The 18,091-nt window shown below is 45.9% G+C and overlaps 1 protein-coding gene across 2 annotated transcripts in view; it reads left to right on the top strand.

Moving 5' to 3' along the window:
• Window positions 1–18,091, top strand: part of LOC142884844 (low-density lipoprotein receptor-related protein 8-like) — a 76,135-nt gene that overhangs the window by 26,570 nt on the left and 31,474 nt on the right. For both annotated transcript variants that reach the window (XM_076020786.1, XM_076020785.1), the window contains exon 4: window positions 7,960–8,088. In XM_076020786.1, the coding sequence (XP_075876901.1) occupies window positions 7,960–8,088 (129 nt within the window). The remainder of the gene's footprint in view (window positions 1–7,959; window positions 8,089–18,091) is intronic.

Below are 18,091 nucleotides of genomic sequence, written 5' to 3'. Positions count from 1 at the left end.
ATGGAGAAAGAGAGCAGATCTGAACATAACAGATCTGCGCTCTTTCTATGTTGTCTCAAGGTCTCCTCCTAGGAAACAAAGTGTAGAAGAATATAAGAATGTCTTTGAACAATAGCCTCACACTGCGGAGCCTCTATTTGTGTAAGAAAAACACATTTCTGCCGCACGTTGTTGTCTGACCAGATTTTCAGAGCGAACCACGACTTCACCTCGAGGCAAATCCCAGTGTTGCGCCAACAAATATTTAGATTTTCACTATGGGACTCAGTTTTCGGTCCCTCATGAAATGTAAAGCGGCGGCGAGACGTCAGCGCCTCAAGTCAAAGCAACGACAAAACAAAGCTTGTTGACGTAAAGCTGTTCTGAATTCTTTTCCTGCAGGCTGAGGCAAAAAATACGATGTTGTCATTTTTCTCCCAAACTCTTAATTGAACGTGTTAAAATTTTTTGCCTTAATAAATAATACGTGAGTATTTTTCCATTTAGTTTTAATCCAGACTATAAGCCCTCCTGTTTAAGCAACTTGTGCTCATCAATATTGTGGTCTTGATGATGTTGTGGACATATTGTGATTTCAAATCAGTGGAGAAAATTTTTGTTTAGCTGTTGTTTAATAAGCACAAACTGAACTTACCTTTTCTTTAAAACGGTTACAATAGATATTGAAAAACAAGAGAAACACCCCACTGGCCCACTGGCCAGGATTTGTGCTTGGAAATTCTCCTAGTTTTTGTGGCAACACCTCTTCCTTGCGGCCTCCTTATCGTTTCAAATCACCGCTCTGAAAACATCCGTTCACACGACCAATCACAGCCCAGCGGCGGCTGCGGTTAACCTTGCCGTAAAATGACAGCAGCTGACGGTCCGAGTATTGAAACATATATTTAGCATGCAGTCTGCAGCGTCACTGCACTCTCATCTTCAAATGTTTTTTTTTTGTTTTTTTGAACAAAATGTGGGAAGGAATTAAAATGCGTTTCGCCGAGCAGAAAATTAAAATCAAGACGGGCGGCGAGTGAATCTTTCGCAGGATTTCCATCCCAGTTTTGTTGGATCTCGCTGGTTGTGGGTGTGTGATTCAGCTGGATGAATAATGTAGGGGGCACGCAAAGCCTTTAATGCCACCCCGGAAAAGTTTTGAGGGCAAAGAGGGAGACATAAAGGGACCTGTGAAGGATAACAAGTTTATATTGGAAATCCAATTAAAGATAAATGAAGGAAGCCTCATCTCTTGGCTGCAGAATGAAGAGATAGAAATCTGGGCTGAGAAGAAGAAAGCCATTTATATGGAAATCCCTGATGGATTAATGTGATGTTTTACTGTAGAAGTAAAAAAAAAAAAAAAACTGAGCAGCAAAACTGTTTTTAAATGTAGCCTTAGCTCACACCAGGTGTCTTTTAACTGCCATTTGTTTCTTATTTTTTTCTCTTCATTATCTTTTCTTTTTACTCCTTAGTTTTTCTGAGCGTTCATCGACAACAGGTTGTCGTGCCCAGTGCTGCAGCGGTCCCTCTATTGTGTTTCCAGTCTGGGTATTTATCCTGATCAGAGCCATTGTTAATGAGAGCCACTCGGTCTCAGCTGCCGTTCAGTGTGAAGTGGAAGCATCACAGCCGCAATCACGCTGAAGAGACACGAGGAAAAAGGAAAATAAAGACTTGAGGACGATCATTGGTGGAATCGGCACGCTTCATCTTGGGCGAAGGCCTCCTCTGAGTGGCTCTCATGATGCATTTCATTAACCTGGTTCTGCTGGTAGATTACCTGTCAGCCACTTGGTAGCAACACAAAGCAGTAATGAGACGCGTACATCGGTCAGAAGAAGCACTCTGAAAATACAACAGCATTCAGCCGGAAAGATTAGTATCATTAATCTTGGGGGTCAGGGCTTTGATTAAAGGGTCCCGTATTCAGAAACACAATACTCTATTGATCCGTGTCTGTTTGCAATAATGTGTCACTGTCACATCAGTGAACTCCCCACAGCTGAGAAAAGTCCATGCTTCAAACTGTGTGAGAGAGTCTTGGAAATCAGCCGTTTGTGATGTCCCAAAGGGCTCTATGACCCCTCCCACGGTCTGTGGATAACCTGAGGTGTGGATGCTCCAACAAAACATCAGTTTTAGCAGAAAGCTAAAACCTAGTGTTTTTTGTAGGAGGCCGTAAACACAGGGCTAAATGACGCTGGAGGTTTCTGGAGATCTATTTTTGGATAGTCACTCATCCCAGGCTGCTCCACCGCTCAAAAGTGGGTGGAACACGGGGACCTTTCCCGCACGGGCGACGGGCTCGGCATCCATCAGCTGAACCTTGCGGAAGGTTTGCCACTTCACATGGAGTGGAGAGCAGAACTTTACGCCGTAATGGAGACACGAAATGAGCCATTATGTAAATAGTGCAGCAGGGCTAATTACATCACGGAAAGTGCACCTTAATGCATCGCGCTCCAGTTCCTGTACGTGCGCAAAACCTCACATGCAGGAATCCTCCCCTCTCCTGCCTTATTCATTCCGCTCCTCCGTACGTCCTCTTTCGTGCGCAAAACGGATAGTGCACGGAAAGCCGACCCTCACCCCCCCACACACACACCCACGCTTGGCATTTTGGGACCTCAGACATCTGTGCCACAATCATTCTGGCTCAGCGAGTAGATGAACAATTACACGCTGGAGTAGCGTTACACCGCCATATTAAGAATTCAAATTGGGGACCACAGCGAGGGAGGGAGCCGCTGAAATATGAATGACTCTGCGGAGGGACACGTGAAGTGCCGGGGCTCAACGCTCCTGCGTTAGATTAATGTGTAATCAAGGAGGAAGTGGGCCACCGCAGCCAGCTGTGCAGCCGCGTCCCGGCCCCTCCAGACAACTTGTTTGGTCTCCTCTTGTCACTTCTGTCGGCTTCTTGACACTTTCTGACGACAAAAAAAAAGAAAAAAAGAATAAAAAAGATAGTGCTGAGTTCAGCCCAGTTCTCCTTGTCACTTTGTCCTCTCCGCCTTCCAGAGTTTATTTTTAGGAGTTGACAGGCGCGAGGGGGAAGTTCATCTGTCTTGAGGCGTCTTTTCATTTTGCCAGGATGTCACCCATCAAACAGATGGAACTCTTCATTTTAAATCCACCATCAGCTTCAAGTCTTTCAAGCGAGCACAAACGCAACTAGTCTGGGATTACAGATATTTTCTTGAAAGGATTCGGACCCATAACTTTGGATCCCTGGAGAAATTGAGCTTGAAGTTCCATTTTGTGTTTGTTGCCACAATAGTAAGACACAATTCTGCTTTTTGTACTTGACTTTATCACGTTGAGGGATGTTTTTCTTTGGAGGGGATTTTGGATTGAAGGAACGTCTTGGTGCAGTATTGTGGAGCTTTGGGAGCTTCTACCTGTGTTATTGAAACAGGCACGCTGATTTTTCTTTTTTTTTTTTTTGTAATTCAGCAGGAGCACATTATTCACACACATCCAGCGGCCTCTGGTGCAACACTTGCTCCTCACCCTTGCTGCGTGCCACAGCATGCTGCTCACTAATGCACTTTGCTGGAAATAACAGTTTCTTCCATCTGGTAGTTTGCAGGCAGCAAGTGTTCTCCGCTGTACTGGATCTATAATTCAGAGAGGAGGACGCGGCTGCGCTAACCGGTTTAATGAAGCAGTGAATCTGAAACATGACTCACTACTTTTCTTTGCAGCGGCAGGAAGGCTGATGAGAAGCCTTTGTTAGGAAACTCGACTGACTGATGCACTCAGCCGAGCGACTTATTATTTAAAAAAAAATAAGTCCAGAGAATCAACTGGTGTTTTTCAACATATTTTCGACATTCTGAATTCGGAAAGATGCATATAAACACACCGTCAAGCATCTGCAGGATGAGTCATTGGAGTGTCATAAAATGTCCCTGTTAAAGAGAAGCATTTGGAAAAGGGAGGCTAATTGTGAGATGGCAACAGCTCTTGACATCGTATTGATGTAAGAAGCCACCTAAGATGTGTTTTACCGTCCACCAGTAAACTGTAATACGTCCCAGGGTTCAACTCTTTCCAGAGCCAGCTGGGATTAAGGCGGAAAGTTATTTTCCCCTGAGAAAAACCTTCATTGCTCCGCTTTGTTCTTCTTTTAATGTGAAAGTGCAGTCCAGTTCTGATAAAGAAGCCGCTGTTCAGCATTAACGCTAATCTCTTCAGCAGCTAGCAAGGCCTGCATCCACTTCCTGAATTCTTCATCATCTTCTTCTGTGCTTCTTAAGGGCAGCCTCCCGCAGTCACTTTCTGCTTTTGTAACATCTTAAAGAATGTTGATTGTTCACTTCAAGCTTAGACTTTCTGAGAATGCTTCAGATTGGTGCTACTCCAGATGGATGTATCATATTTTGGACTTTGAATCGCACTGATTTGGCAGCGCTGCGAGGTGAAGGGAAGCAGATATGTAATTACAGGGATGATCGTTACTTCCGGAGCTCCGTATCATTTTGCGTTATCGTGCAGCGCTTGTTGTGAGTGCATTAAATCCCATTACCTTCACACGTTTATGCTCCGCGCCGCTTATTACACCTGCATTTTGGGTGCAGTCGACAAATTGAAGTGTTTATGTGCTTCTCCACTGTAGCCATTACCAGGGGGAAAAAGGCCCTCTGGAATAACAAGCTAAACCCTGACAGCCCGATGGTGACAATGAAAAACCTCTTTCAGCACAAGCTGAAGATAAGAATAAGTGAAGCAGAGGCGAACCTTCATTTTTCACTCAGGCGGTGAGTGATTGCCGCCTCAACCTCAACACTCACCCTGTGTTTTGACGATGTCTGCGTCTCGCCAATCAGGAGTTCTCACTGAGCTTTCTTGTTTTAGCGACTGGGGCGCAACACGTCCTTCATTAAAGTGTATCAGCAAGAAGAAAAGCTTCTTCCCTGTGAGTCTGCCGCCTGCCGCTCCTCACCGTCCAGCCTCCAGCCTCCTCCGCTCGTCGACGGCACCTTCGATTTGGCGTTAGGGTGATAATTGAAAGGTCACGGCACAGTTTGACTCTTTCGGCTCCTCCGTCAAGCGGCATCTTGCTTTTTGTGAGTCTCCTTTGAAGTTGCGGTTTGCTCGAAATAGAAATTTTCACTCATTTTTAAGTAAATGAGTGGTACGTTCTCATCAACTTACATATGCATTTTAAGTTCACTGGAGGTTAAGAATTGCCAAAGTACTCGAAATAAACCTTGAGGTTCACGAGGGAAAATCATGCGGCTAATAGATGCCTGTTGTGGCCAAGCAGCCTTGGATAAAAAAGAACAGAAACCACTGCATGTGTGCGTCACAGCTTTGTCAACCTGAATGGAGACTACAGTGGACATTCATCGCTAATTCAAGTCAAATCCGACTCCTGCGTCTTCCAGACACTTGGATAATACCACAGGTGCTTGCTGTTGATCAGAACGAGCGGCTCTTTTCCCCTGTTAAGCTCCACAACGTTTTGTTTTTTTAAATTTTACCTTGGACCTTTGTTTTTCTGATGCCGCCCCCCCTGCGCCTCTCTTTCACTGATCATCTCACGTCCCCCTTTAGTTTTCGTCATTTCTCGCTTCTTCTCAGACCTGCTTTGCTCCTAAAGCCATTCAGCCACCGTGTGATTTCCTCGCTCACACATTCCACCTCCTCATCTCTTTCATCTCAGGCGTTACTCTGATTTTTCTCTCTCTCTCTCCTCCTTCTCAGCTTGTCTGTGGCCAGCCCGTCTGCCTTTTGGAGTCACCGCGCCGCTTATTTATTTATTTTTCTTTAGATTTTCTCTTTCTAATCTTTCCTCGCTTTCCGTCTGTCTGTCCGTTATGCTGTCTGGCAAACAGAAATCACTCCAACTCACGACATCAAATACTGGAACAAATATTCAACCCAAATATTTTGATTTTTTTTGCCTTTGATTATTCTTCAAAATGCTGCTCATGTCTTTTTGTCAGTGAACCGTGTGGCCAATTAAAGAGCTGGATGGTCAAACAGGATAACAACTCAGAATTTCCACATTGAACCATCAGTAAATTGATCATTTTAGTTTTGGTCTACAGAGAGGACGTGTGTGTTGGTTGGTTGGTCATCTTTTAGCGACACACACACATTTCTTTTGGGAGCAAGCAGCGTATCACCGTCACCTTAATCATTAATTTTTTCAGTGCACAGACTCAGATTAGGTGGTTTGATGTCGGCCTAACGACCCCTGAAGTGATGGATGCTGTGTTACTGTGTAAGTGTGTCAGTGTGTGTGCGCGCGCGTGCCTGTGCGTGTCTGCATCGGCCATTATCCTGTCGCTCTCGCCAGCTACCACCTCGTCGCCTGCTGTAGGAAGCGAACGGCTAAAAATCAAAGCTTCTCACTCAAACATGATCGTGGTGGTCACCAGTTTGTGTGTACCTTTCTATTAAAGCACTTAGATATTTTACTATGATTATTAACTTTCTTTTTCTCTAAATGGCAACCTGTACTCTGGAGTGCGAGGTACTGTTGCGTTATTTTTGTTGTGGTGTGGTCTGCATAAATAAACTGCCTTCACTTCACAGCAGGGCATCTTTCTTCTGCGAGGCAAATTTATTATTCAGACTTTGAAGAAATTTCATTTCATTTCATGCTTTTAACAGCCAAGCAGCTGATCATGATTTTCTCTTTTTCCGCTCCTGTAATTCAAGTGAAACAAACAAAACCTTTCAACCCCAGAATAAAAGCGCTGCGCTGTTCAGAGGCTCGGATGTAAATTTCCCTCTGACTTACACATACAGTTCCTTGTTTAAAAATCCTTTCGCATGTGAGATTTACACTAACCCCAATTTTAAAGCGCAACAAACGTACTCAGGTACAGACAGATGCGCTCTGTTTGGAAAGATGGTTTGGCAGACCGTGTCCCTGTCGCCTCCAATTACCGACAACATGTTTCACCTTTCGCGGCTAGCGACTGCGTCGCAGATTCTGCAGGAAACCTCGTAATTAATACTGATCGCAGACCGTGTTGACGCTCTGCTAACTCATCGTCCCATGGCGTTGATTTATTTTTAGCCAAGACGCGCCTTCCAGTGAGCGGTGGTTTGATCGGCAACTTTGATTTCAGATGGCACGTGTGTGTGGATTGAAGCTATAAAAAATAATCTTTTTTTTAGATAACACATTCTTTAATGTGTAATAATAGACTTTACCAACCAAACAACCTATCTTTCACACAGAAGTCTAAGTCTGGCTTGTGGAAAATCGAATCGAAAGGCTAAAATTAGCTCAAGCTTCTGTAACACACAAAGTAGAAAATGATTGAAAGAATTCAATCAAAGGATGAGGTGCAGGATTTTAAGAAACTAATGAGATAAACATATAGAATAAATCAGATGCCCTTGAAGTTTGAAGCAATTCTTTGGACAGATGGTGTTTGCCGGAGAGGGACGGCCGCTAATCACAGGCACGCAGGCGGCAGCGCAGGCAAAGAAACAAAAAAGCCCACTGTCGCTAAGTGAAATGTGAACAAGTAAAAGAGACGATTGGCCGTGTGGGCTGACCCTTTTGATTCTCCTCGGAGCCAGAGGCTGCACTGTGGGCAAACATGTATAATTAACGGAGCGCCTCATATTAAACGCAGTGTAACGTGGATCTAAGCGACAACCGGTGCCAACTGGAACAGATTGGCAGTGGTGGGGGCGGGGGGGCGGTGAAGGAGCAGAGTGGCTGGTGGTCTGAGTTGTTCTTTTGCCCCGTCAGCCATCGTGTTGGCTGTATTTCACCATTGTCCTTTCCTCCGAGCCTCATCACGAGGGGCCGTCCGTCCAGACAGCGAAATCAATGGGCCAGAAAGGCCGCTGCTGTTGCTGGATTGGATCGGCTTTCACTGCTTTTGTGTGTGGCACGGACGAGTCGTGCACGCCCGATGTTTTTCTGTCTGCCTTTATGGCGCCATAAAACTCCTGGTCACTGATCTCACCCGTCACCGTTTATCTTCCCGTCTGCAGGCAAGCAGACGTGCCCGCCGGAGAAATTCGACTGCGGGGGAGCCACCAACAAGTGCGTGTCGATGTCGTGGCGCTGCGACGGCGAGAAGGACTGCGAGAACGGCGCCGACGAGGAGGACTGCGCGTCTGGTGGGTTTTTCGGTCGCCGTGACCTTCGTGGAAAGCCGCGCTCTTCCTCCCTGATGCCTCCCTCCTCCGAGTGTCTCTTAAGGAGAAGAGAAGAAAATGCTGCTTCACGCTGAAAAAATGAGAGGCAGCTCTGCGAGTGAGAGTCAGGCTTTTTATTTCTTTATTATTTTTCAGAACCCCCTCTGATCCCGTTCATCATCCAGGGGGATGGAGACATTAAAGCGCAGCTGGGAAGTCTCGATATAATAATTAGCAGGATTTGAAGCGAGGTTTGAGTTTTAAGCCGGCCGCCACTATAACAACAAAGTCCCCTTTGATCTTGGAACCACATTTTTTTTATATTTTTGGAACCTCACATATTTGACACTTCAGCCGTGGAGCTTTCCCTCATCGTATTCTCCTCTGGTCCCTCTGCCGCCGCCGCAGGGCCCCGCTGGGCCCCCGGCGGATGACATCACCTCCTCACGCAGCCAATGAGACGAGCCAACCGTGAGCGCCCCATCCCTACCACCGCCTCCCCTCCTCTCCAGCCCCCTCCCGCTGCTCCCTGCAGGGACTATCCTTGCCCTACTTCTGAGGCACTGTGAAGAATCAGCTTCTCATTCTTTTCTTCTCTCCTTCTCCCCCTCTCTCCTCTCTTCACGTCAGGAGGAATTGATTGAGGCGACGGAGCCGCTGTTGCCACTGCGGTGGTGGTGGCGGTGGTGTTACCAGAGGTGGGGGTGTGGTTGGAGCTCTGAAGCTGGTGCAAAATGGCACGTGGGAAGCAGGGGGAGTGGGGAAGTCATTTTGGTATTAGCCTCGATTAACGGGGTCCGTTTCCCGCTCATGTCTGTCCTCCTGCTGAGCTGCTTGTGTGGTGGACCCTGATTCAGACCCTGATTGGCTTTGCTGGCGTGAGATCATATTTTTTCTATGTTGTTTTTGGTCAAGCCTCTGCATGAATCTTGCATCGGGAGCGGCCGGCGGATCGATTTGCTGTTGAATTGAAACTTCAAATCAGGTGGACGGCCCGCCCGTATCGACAGCACAAGCAGGCGGGAGATTAGGATGTTTTGGCGAAGTCGTATTAAACCCGCCCCCCACCTCCCACGCAGTGAGTTGCAGCGATCCCATTGACTTGAGGTCTAATGCCTCCCTGGCTTGGATGGCTTTTCACTGCGCTGCCCATTGAGACGCAGTCTAGCCTGTGCTAATCCTTTATTCATTCTAATGTCTGTATTGATGGCCCAGTCTTAAGCCTCTCAGCGGTGACACGAGGCGAGAAGGCAGGGCCGCTGCCCACCCACTCGCTGCCCCCTCCCCACCGTCCCCCTCACCTTCCCCCAGAGGCTAGCGCTGCAGCCAGGTGCAGCGCCGCGTGGCGGAAATGAGCTTCTTTAAGGCGCCGCTCAGGTCAGCCCATCTCTCGGCCGATTAGGCACAACGCGGCCTGGGTGGTGCTGTCTGAATCACAGGCCGGGAGCCTTCAAATGTCACTGCGCCGATAATTTGTTTCTTCCGGTCTGGGCTCAGCCCATTTCCGCAAGGGGCCGATGCGTCGGATGTTTGAACCTTGCGTTTAATTCTAAATTCTGCAAGTCAAGGACGGTCCGATCTCGCCGAGGAGTCAGAGATTCCATTTTCCTCCGTGAAAATGTTCCTTGCCGTGCTGTAAAAGTCAGGGACACTGGGTGGAATGTTTCCTAAATGAAGAGCCAACAGGAAAAATGCAAGTAATAGCAAGTTCCATTGAAAAAAAAAGTCATATATATATGTATATATGTATATGTATATATATATGTATATATATGAATATATATATACATATATACAGACATATGTACATATATATATATGTATATGTATATATATATATATATATATATATATATATATATATATATATATATATATATATGTATATATATATATATATATATATATATATATATATATATATATATATATGTATATATATATATATATATATATATATATATATATATGTGTATGTATATATATACACACACACAAACACATAAACAAATACACATAGATATACATATATATTTCTAACTATGTAGGAACGTCACTGCTTTAGGCTTGAGTGAATGAAACATCATGCAGCTCATCAGTTCAGCAGTGATTGTTTCAGCGTCTTCACTCGCCTGATTTTTGCCAGAACACTGCCTACCGGCTCTCAGTTGATGCTACTCATAAACAAAAAAGTGAGGTCCTCAATTTCAAAATCCGATCAGTTCTAGAGAGCCGTCATGTTTCTGGTGAATCCAGAGCTTATTTGCTGTCTTCAGAAAAAAGTGATGTGAAGTGTATCTGTGACTTTCCTCTGTCCTGATTTAGACCTTTAGTCAAAATGATTCCAGCAAAGCTGAACACACATGGACAAGTTTACACACTAGAAGTTAAACACGAGAAGCGATCCCTTAGAACATCATATTGCTAAAGAAAATACTGTAGCCTCCACAAGATTGGTTAGTATAATTTGAGCTGTGCTGGGAAGATACCTGCTCCAGTCTTAATGAATATAAATGACTCTGTTATTACTATTTGCACTGCAAACCTTGATGACTGCGCTCTGGCACCTCACCTTCATCCCTTCAATTGTTCGGGGCTCCCGTTTCCGACCGTATGTGCAGTTTTATTCAGGCATTAATTTCATCGTCCGTGAGCATAATCCGCGCCCTGCACACTCACCAAATCAGCACCTTCTGCCTTTAGTTGCCGGCTTGACGCCGTAAATGACCAGGGCAGCCTGTGCACGTGCGTAACTGAAGTTAAAGAAAAGTTTTGCCGGGCTTAAGTGCTCCTGTTCCTCTGCAGGCTGACGGCTTTAGATCTCCCACATTTACAGTCGTGCAAGCAGCGGCCAAGTGAGAAGCAAGGAAATTGCCGGTTTGTCTGCTCATCACAAGATCGCTGTGGGCGCAGGGGCCAGCTAGAGAATCCACTTCAAAGCGGAGCTGTGTTCGCTGTAGGTTGTAGCCGAGGGGGGAAGAGATCAGCGGATGGAGACGTGTAAAAACGATGCATTGTAAAGCGATGATTAGGTTTTGCTGCTGTCCGCACTCAGCTGCAGGACCCAGCAAAGTGCAAAAGGCTGCAAAACTTCAAATCTCAAATCGCCTGCTGATGTATTTCATTCTGAATGTGCTCAGCAGGCGTCTGCAGATGCTGAAATCTTCCTCCTAGCTGCATCTAGCACAGCGTAAACTATTTAAATCTCCTCTTCTTGACACTGCAGCGCCGGGCTGCACGCAATGCGATGGAGTACCACGTTTTCCGACCCTTTCAAATTGTTTTTGTTTTTGTTTAGGCCTCCTACAAAATGAGGTTAGAGATCAAGGCACCGAACGCACCAACACATTAATTAATTATCTGAAGAGTTTTCACGACCGGGTGTCCCACTGCGACGTGCAGAGATGCAGGAACGGGATCAAAGCAGCAGAGTTTATTCCCGGGGAAGCCGCGTCATTTCACGCTCAATTTCACTGCAACTGGCTGTGATCACCAGGTAATGGAGGGTCATCACAAGTTGCGAGGCTGCCGCAGGTCGTAAATAATGCAGCGCCCCCCTACGGACACAAAAGAAAAGGTTTCGCAGAAACAAATCGGAAGACCAGCAGGCTTTCATCCACCTGTTATATTCAGTTTAACACCACATGATGTGGCTGGAAAAGAGATGAAATTCAACAATTCCACAAACCACGAACGGTTCTGCCGCTTTGTCAGCGCCCTGCCCAGCTGGATGCTGAGATTGCCTGGTCGCTGAAATCCGTCTCTGTGTCCGACAGGTTGGAAAATATCTATTTCACCAAATGGGCCTGTGTGTTTTGTCAGAAAGTGGCTTCCTGGCAGGGGAAGCGACGGCTCTGGTTGCGCTTTTTTAGACTGTTTTACTCAATCTTTGGTCATCACTTGCCAAAACTGAAGAGGAGCGAGTCAAAAACGCCATTATTCCGGATGGCACACTCATGTAAAGTGGCTCCTCTGCGTCATTCACCCGAGAGATGCTGCTTTGTTTCACGTCGCTGCTCATGGCAACCAGCTTGAAAACACGCCGGACGTCTATCTGCTCTTTGTTGTCGTTCACACTTGACCTTTTAATTTTGGGAGGTGCTGAGATGTGAACTCAGGAAACGGAACTTTGACTCATATTCACCGGAACTTCATTTGCATCTGCACTCCAACAAAAACTGACGGGCTCGAGTGCAGCCCAGTCAGCCCTGTCGCTGCCCAGCTGTTAGCAGAAACTTAGAGAAAGCGTATCCCTGCAGATTCTGCAGAAGCGTCCTTCTAATTGAGTCATCCACATAGTGAATTATGCATTAAGTGGAATCTAGCCCTCTCACCAGAGGACGCTTTTCCTTGATTAACATTAGTTTTAGCAGCTCTCGAAAAAAGCCTTGCAAAAATTTAAGTGCTCACACTCGACAGGCGCCTCTCCCCACTGCGTCTGTTTGGAAAGATCAGCATTGAGGTTCGGCACCTCACAGCGACTGCAGCTGGGTTTCCTCCACAGTCTGCCCCTCTACAACCACCACCGCCGACGCCTATGGTAAAACACAGACAGCAGGTACCGCGTCTCCGCAGCGATGCTGCGTCGGGGCAATTTAGAACGTCTTTGTTGCGAAGACACCAGGTTGGTTGTTCAGGACGGCCACTTCCTTTCCGTACGACATAAAATCACAACACTGTCACCCGGCACACACATTGCAGTGTGTGTATGGTTCAAGATTCAAAGACTATATTTGTTACATGGAGGCGAAATATTGGTGTGGCAAAACCCGACGTTATTTTGCATGCAAGGAATAGAGAAAGTGTGAAAAAAGAGAATTTAAAAGTGTCAAGTGGCAGTTTAATTTACAAAAACACATAACTGTTGCAGCATAACGGACAACAGAGAAGGTGACACTGCATGGGGAGCCTCATTTTGAGTCTTTTCTTTAACGCGGGAACTCCTTGCAATATTGAATGTAGTCTTATGTCTCAGCAAGCAGCATTCAGTGGGTGAACAGAGTGCAGCTAAGAGAGGTTTAGTGAGAGGTTAGCCTGGATGCTGCTGCTGATGCTGCTTTTTCTTCAGAACTCATTTTACAAAAACATTGTTTAATGCTGAGGCATATCGCCGGTCGTCACAGGGTGGTGACATCAAGTATCAGCCCACGTGCTGTCAGGAATCATCTTTTTTTTGTCACACATGCTGCCAACATCAGGAAGCTATGTTTTCGCGGCAGCACCACTGCACACTCATCGGCTATTTTTAACGTGTCGCACTGCAAAAGTGCCATTTAAAGTTCGGCTCAGCATTAAGTGCCACGTGCGGATTATTCAGTCGTCTGCGTGAGGCACGTCATGCTTATTATATCGCTGCCGCACTTTCAGGCCGCGAGTGGAGGCAGGAGCCCTCCAGCACTGAGGTGGTATCATCAGATTAAATGCTTGGTTCCCATTTTATCATGGAATAAACACTGTTTAATGAATTTCATTTTTTTGTTGTTGCAGGAACTGCAGCTGGTGGTTCCCTGCAGAGTTAGTGGCTGCTTTGCAACTGTGCCAAAGAGATTTAAAAAACAAACAACAACAATGAAACATGAGATAGAAACAGATATAATGTTGCTCTTTAAAACACTCCATCCACATTTTACAATATACTTCCGCACATTCCGGCTGCATCGTGATTGCAGCAGCGTTTCTTTGCGCCGCAAGAGAGGCAGCTCAGAGATGAGAGGCGACCAGGGCGACGTGTGTGTTCACACGTCCAGCCCTCCCAGTTCGACTCCAGTGACTCCAGCGCAGCACTTCATGTGTGAAAGACGCTCCTGACAGGGTTTCCTCTTAATTTCCCCGCCATCCAGGCACTTTCATCTCTGCTCTGCTCTGCTCCCTCCTCCTCCCCTGACCCTCGCTGTCGTTCAGGTCAGAAAACTCTCTTCTTTGCCGCCCCGATGCTGCTGTTCTCGGTTAGTTCGGATGAGAGAGATGAGAGTGTGTCCTCTTCCTAGTGTGTGTCTGTGTGCGACATCACAGGAAAGGTCGGCAGCAGAGAGTTTTCCTTAGTGGTTCGCGATGACCCGGTGAGAAGAGTGATGAGTGTAGCTGCTCTTTAGTGTGTGTGTGTGTGTGTGTGTGTGTGTGTGTGTGTGTGCGTGTGTTTGTGACCTTGTTGCAGTGGACCTGAGCTCAATGAACAAAGTGTCCTTTCAGTTTAAAGCTGACAGGATGTTAAGCTGTGCAGGCAGGGGTATTTGTGCCTGTACAGGTAAAAAATAAATGAGTTTCCGCACGTTTCTTTCTTTTGTTTCCTGCTGTAATGTGACCTGATTTTCCTCTCTCCTCCCACTGCACTAAAAAATGGTTACTACCTTCCTCATTTGTCATTTATGTATCCTGGTTTCTCTAAACACACAGATACACAGCAGTGACAAGCATAGAAAGTGCATATTATTTTAGCACATTCATTGACATTTTATCAGCTGTAATTGCGGTGAACATTCTGCTCTGTTTTATTTTCAGTACCATTGCTTTTGCTCTGTAGTCCAGGGGTGGGCAATTACAGGCGGACAGTACTTGCTCTAGTGCTCTAATCAGTCGAGGAATCAGTGGTCAGCACGCATAAAGTTTTGCCACAGTGTCAATCTACAGAAGAAAAATACAGAGGCTTGGTTTTTATGTCTTAAAGGTCCAGTTTGTGACTTTTAGCGCCATCTGATGGCACGCAAGTACATTACAACTGAAATACACTGTGGTATGAGTACACAATACATATTACAGAGAATGGCTTCAATTGCAATAGTTTCTATTGAGAGTACCATTTGTTTAGGCCAATCAAGTGAAGCCTCACTGCCCGACATGGTGGCTCATAGTAACTTGAGACTTTGAGCAGACGCAGCTGAGCGCGTAAAGAGTTGACATTATTATTGAAGGAAAGACAGTGGGTAACATTTTACTTGAATTATCTCAATTTAAATGCCAAGTTGACATTGGTTAAGGTAATTTACAGAATGACACTTAAATGTTAAGTAATGTGTGTCATGAGGAGATTTTCTTTAAGGAGAAACGCCAACATTAAGTGGTTCCATTTTATATTGCAGCTCTCTTTCACTTAAGTCCCACAACATGAAATGAACTGTGAGGTGGACTGGATTGTCGATCCCCAGCTTCCTTAAAAATATGGTCGTGCAAGATGGCAGCTAATCTGAAGCCTTGTTCTATATATATATATTCTTATAAACATATAAGAACCATTCTAAGGGTAGGAAAACCACATTACTTTTATTGTACTGTGAGTATACACTATTTTGACACCACCATGCCAGACTTATGCAAACCCATTCAAGTGTTACCAGAAAATGTTTTTAGGTCACATCACATGTTCTCTGTTCAATTCATCTAGAAAAGTTCTTAAATGTAGATGACATGGTTAAAGCTGCAAAGCCATCACAGACATTAAAGTACACAAGAAAGTGCTTTTATAAAAAGTGCATGACTTGAAATGGCATTTAGAAAAAAAAAAAAAAAGAAGTAGTAATTAAAAAGTAGTAAACTCTTCAATGGCAAGTTAACTTAAGTCACTGGAGGCGTTAAGTGGCATGGAAAGTACATCAACCAAAGACACTGCGTGCAAAATTAATGCACGCGTGTGCACATCGTCGTGTTACTCCTCCGCTTTTGTTCCAGAAGCTGCAGGGAAAAGATGTTAAAAAAGACATAGTTCACTCTGGGTCGCTCGCTCATTTATTCATCATTTCAAAGCCGCTGACTTGTTACAACATGTCGCGTCAGTCGTCTCGCGGCCTCCACGTGGCTGCAGAAGGCCGCAGGTTCGTTTACTCGCCGTCCTCGGCCGGGAAAACAAAGTCTCCCGGCGCAGCCGAGTGGCCTCGTTACACCGGCCGCTCACGCTCGTCACCAATGCCCTCCGCGCAATTACCAACGTGTGTATTGAGTCCCTTTAATTATTCAGCACTGAATTAGTGCGGAGTGAGAGCGCGAGCAGCCGTATCTGGGACTGTAGGTTGGTAGGAGACATCAGAGTCACTTGGGGCCGGGTTAATATTGATGAGCGTGAACCTCGTGGTCCAACTGAATCCACAAAACACTTGTCTGTTGGGTTTCGGTGGCTTCCCTTCGTGCCATGTCACTGCCAAGTGCAGTGGAAGGGAACGGGGCTAATTTAACGCCTGGTTGTAATATCACAGGACGTTAATGACGACGTCACTTTAAAGCGTTGACCCCAATGTTTTCATACATTCCATTGCTGTCATCATTAATCGGCGTCATTATCGGCGAGAGAAAAAGGGAAGAATGACTTTAAGAACTAAACAACTGCTGCTCTGGTCTTCTCTGCTGTGTCGTATCCGAGGTTTATTCATCTTAGTGCTTTCAGCTTGAATGATTTAAAGAGCCCGCAGGCAACCTCTTCAACGACGTTACAATGCGGTTGCCTTTAAATTCTTAATACTCTGAAATGTGGAAAAATGGTTTAGTTGGTCAGATTGCTTCCACCTCTTGATCTGCATATGGATATTGGTTAAAGAATAACTCTTGAGAAAGTGCGGTGAAGGTATTTTTCTCAGCAAAAACAGTCAAGCCAAACAAATTTTGCATGACTGTAGCACAAAACCTGTCAATAAACCCCCCCACCTTATGAGGAAATTACAGACATAGACACCTCTCTTGAGTTTGTGACTCCACTCCAGCCAAGGTTTGTCTCTGGCCCCCTTAGACCACTTCTTCCAAAGAAGTCAAAGGCCAGTGATGCATCAGTTTTGGAGTTTAAACATAGGGCAAAATTTTCTGTTCCATTTGTTTGAAGGGGAATTGATCCTGAGGGGCACCTCCACTGGGTTCCCTGATAGAAACTAAAGATCTATCACTGATTAAACCCTGACTGGTTTAACTGCTTCGGCAACATGACGAACATCTGTTTTTGTTGTTGTTGAAAAGGCTCAGCTCTCCTCACAAAGCTCTGTCCGCAGGTGGCCTGTGGTTAAAATGACTGCATGTGTAGATTCCTGTCCAGTCCTAGAAATAAACCCTCCACCCCCCCGCCACGGTCCCACGCAGGTGGCCCACGACATGTCACCACTTTAGCAAAAGTCGCTGACTGTGTGTGAAACAGCGGTCTGTTCCCGTAAGCGGCCCTAACAGGTGAAGGCAGCCAAACTCCCTACGGCTTGTGTAAATATCAAATTGTGCTTCTGTCGGTACTGCGATGGGATCACAGCAGGATCCCCGACTCTCCTGGCAGCCCCGGTTTGCTTTCGGGCCAGACAGGATTTAGGCAGAAATATGTGTGTGTGTGTGCGTGCGTGTCTGCATGCGAGAGAGTGTGTGTGTGTGTGTGTGTGTGTGTGTGTGTGTGTGTGTGTGTGTGTGTGTGTGTGTGAGAGGAAGAGTGCTGAAGATAGAGGATTATCGATAAGCCTTTAGGTAAAACTTTAACTTTCTGCAGAGACACAGTGATTCAGTGGGAATGAGAGAGCCAACGCCACAGCACAGACCAGAACTAACATAGTGGCTGATCAAGACCACTTTGCTTCTGAGGAGGTTGAGATGGGCTGAACCTTCTCTCTTGTAACCGCCAGTCAAGTCAGACTCCATTTATCCTGATCCACCAGTGTCTAAACTCTAGGGGAGATATTACTGGTTGCTTCTGCCCCTCAGGGTAACATTTCCCAATTAAAGAGGCTATACGCGAGATCCAGCTCATCAGACTTGAGGAAGAACTGAGCTGGGGTTGTCTTTACATCTAGAGGAAGTGACGTCCACTGTGTCTTGTTTACCGGTGATTCGCTCTTCGCTTGCCGCCAGCTAGGGCGCAGAGCCGAAGCGAGCTAGCTTTCACTTGTGCTGGGCTTAGCCTCCTGGCTAATTGGACAGCGATGGCGGAAAAGGTAAACAACGGGAAAACTGCAAAAATCTGTCCGTCACTTCTCATTACGTCACATACAGCTTGTATCTCAATGGTTGCCCTTTCAAAAGGTCAGATGCAAATTGG

The sequence above is a fragment of the Nelusetta ayraudi genome, unplaced genomic scaffold (assembly GCF_046127955.1).
Source record: "Nelusetta ayraudi isolate G7.1 ecotype Tasmania unplaced genomic scaffold, CSIRO-AGI_Nayr_v1 ptg000011l, whole genome shotgun sequence".
In the NCBI taxonomy this organism is placed as follows: domain Eukaryota; kingdom Metazoa; phylum Chordata; class Actinopteri; order Tetraodontiformes; family Monacanthidae; genus Nelusetta; species Nelusetta ayraudi.
This window is presented reverse-complemented; position numbering and strand designations above follow the sequence as displayed.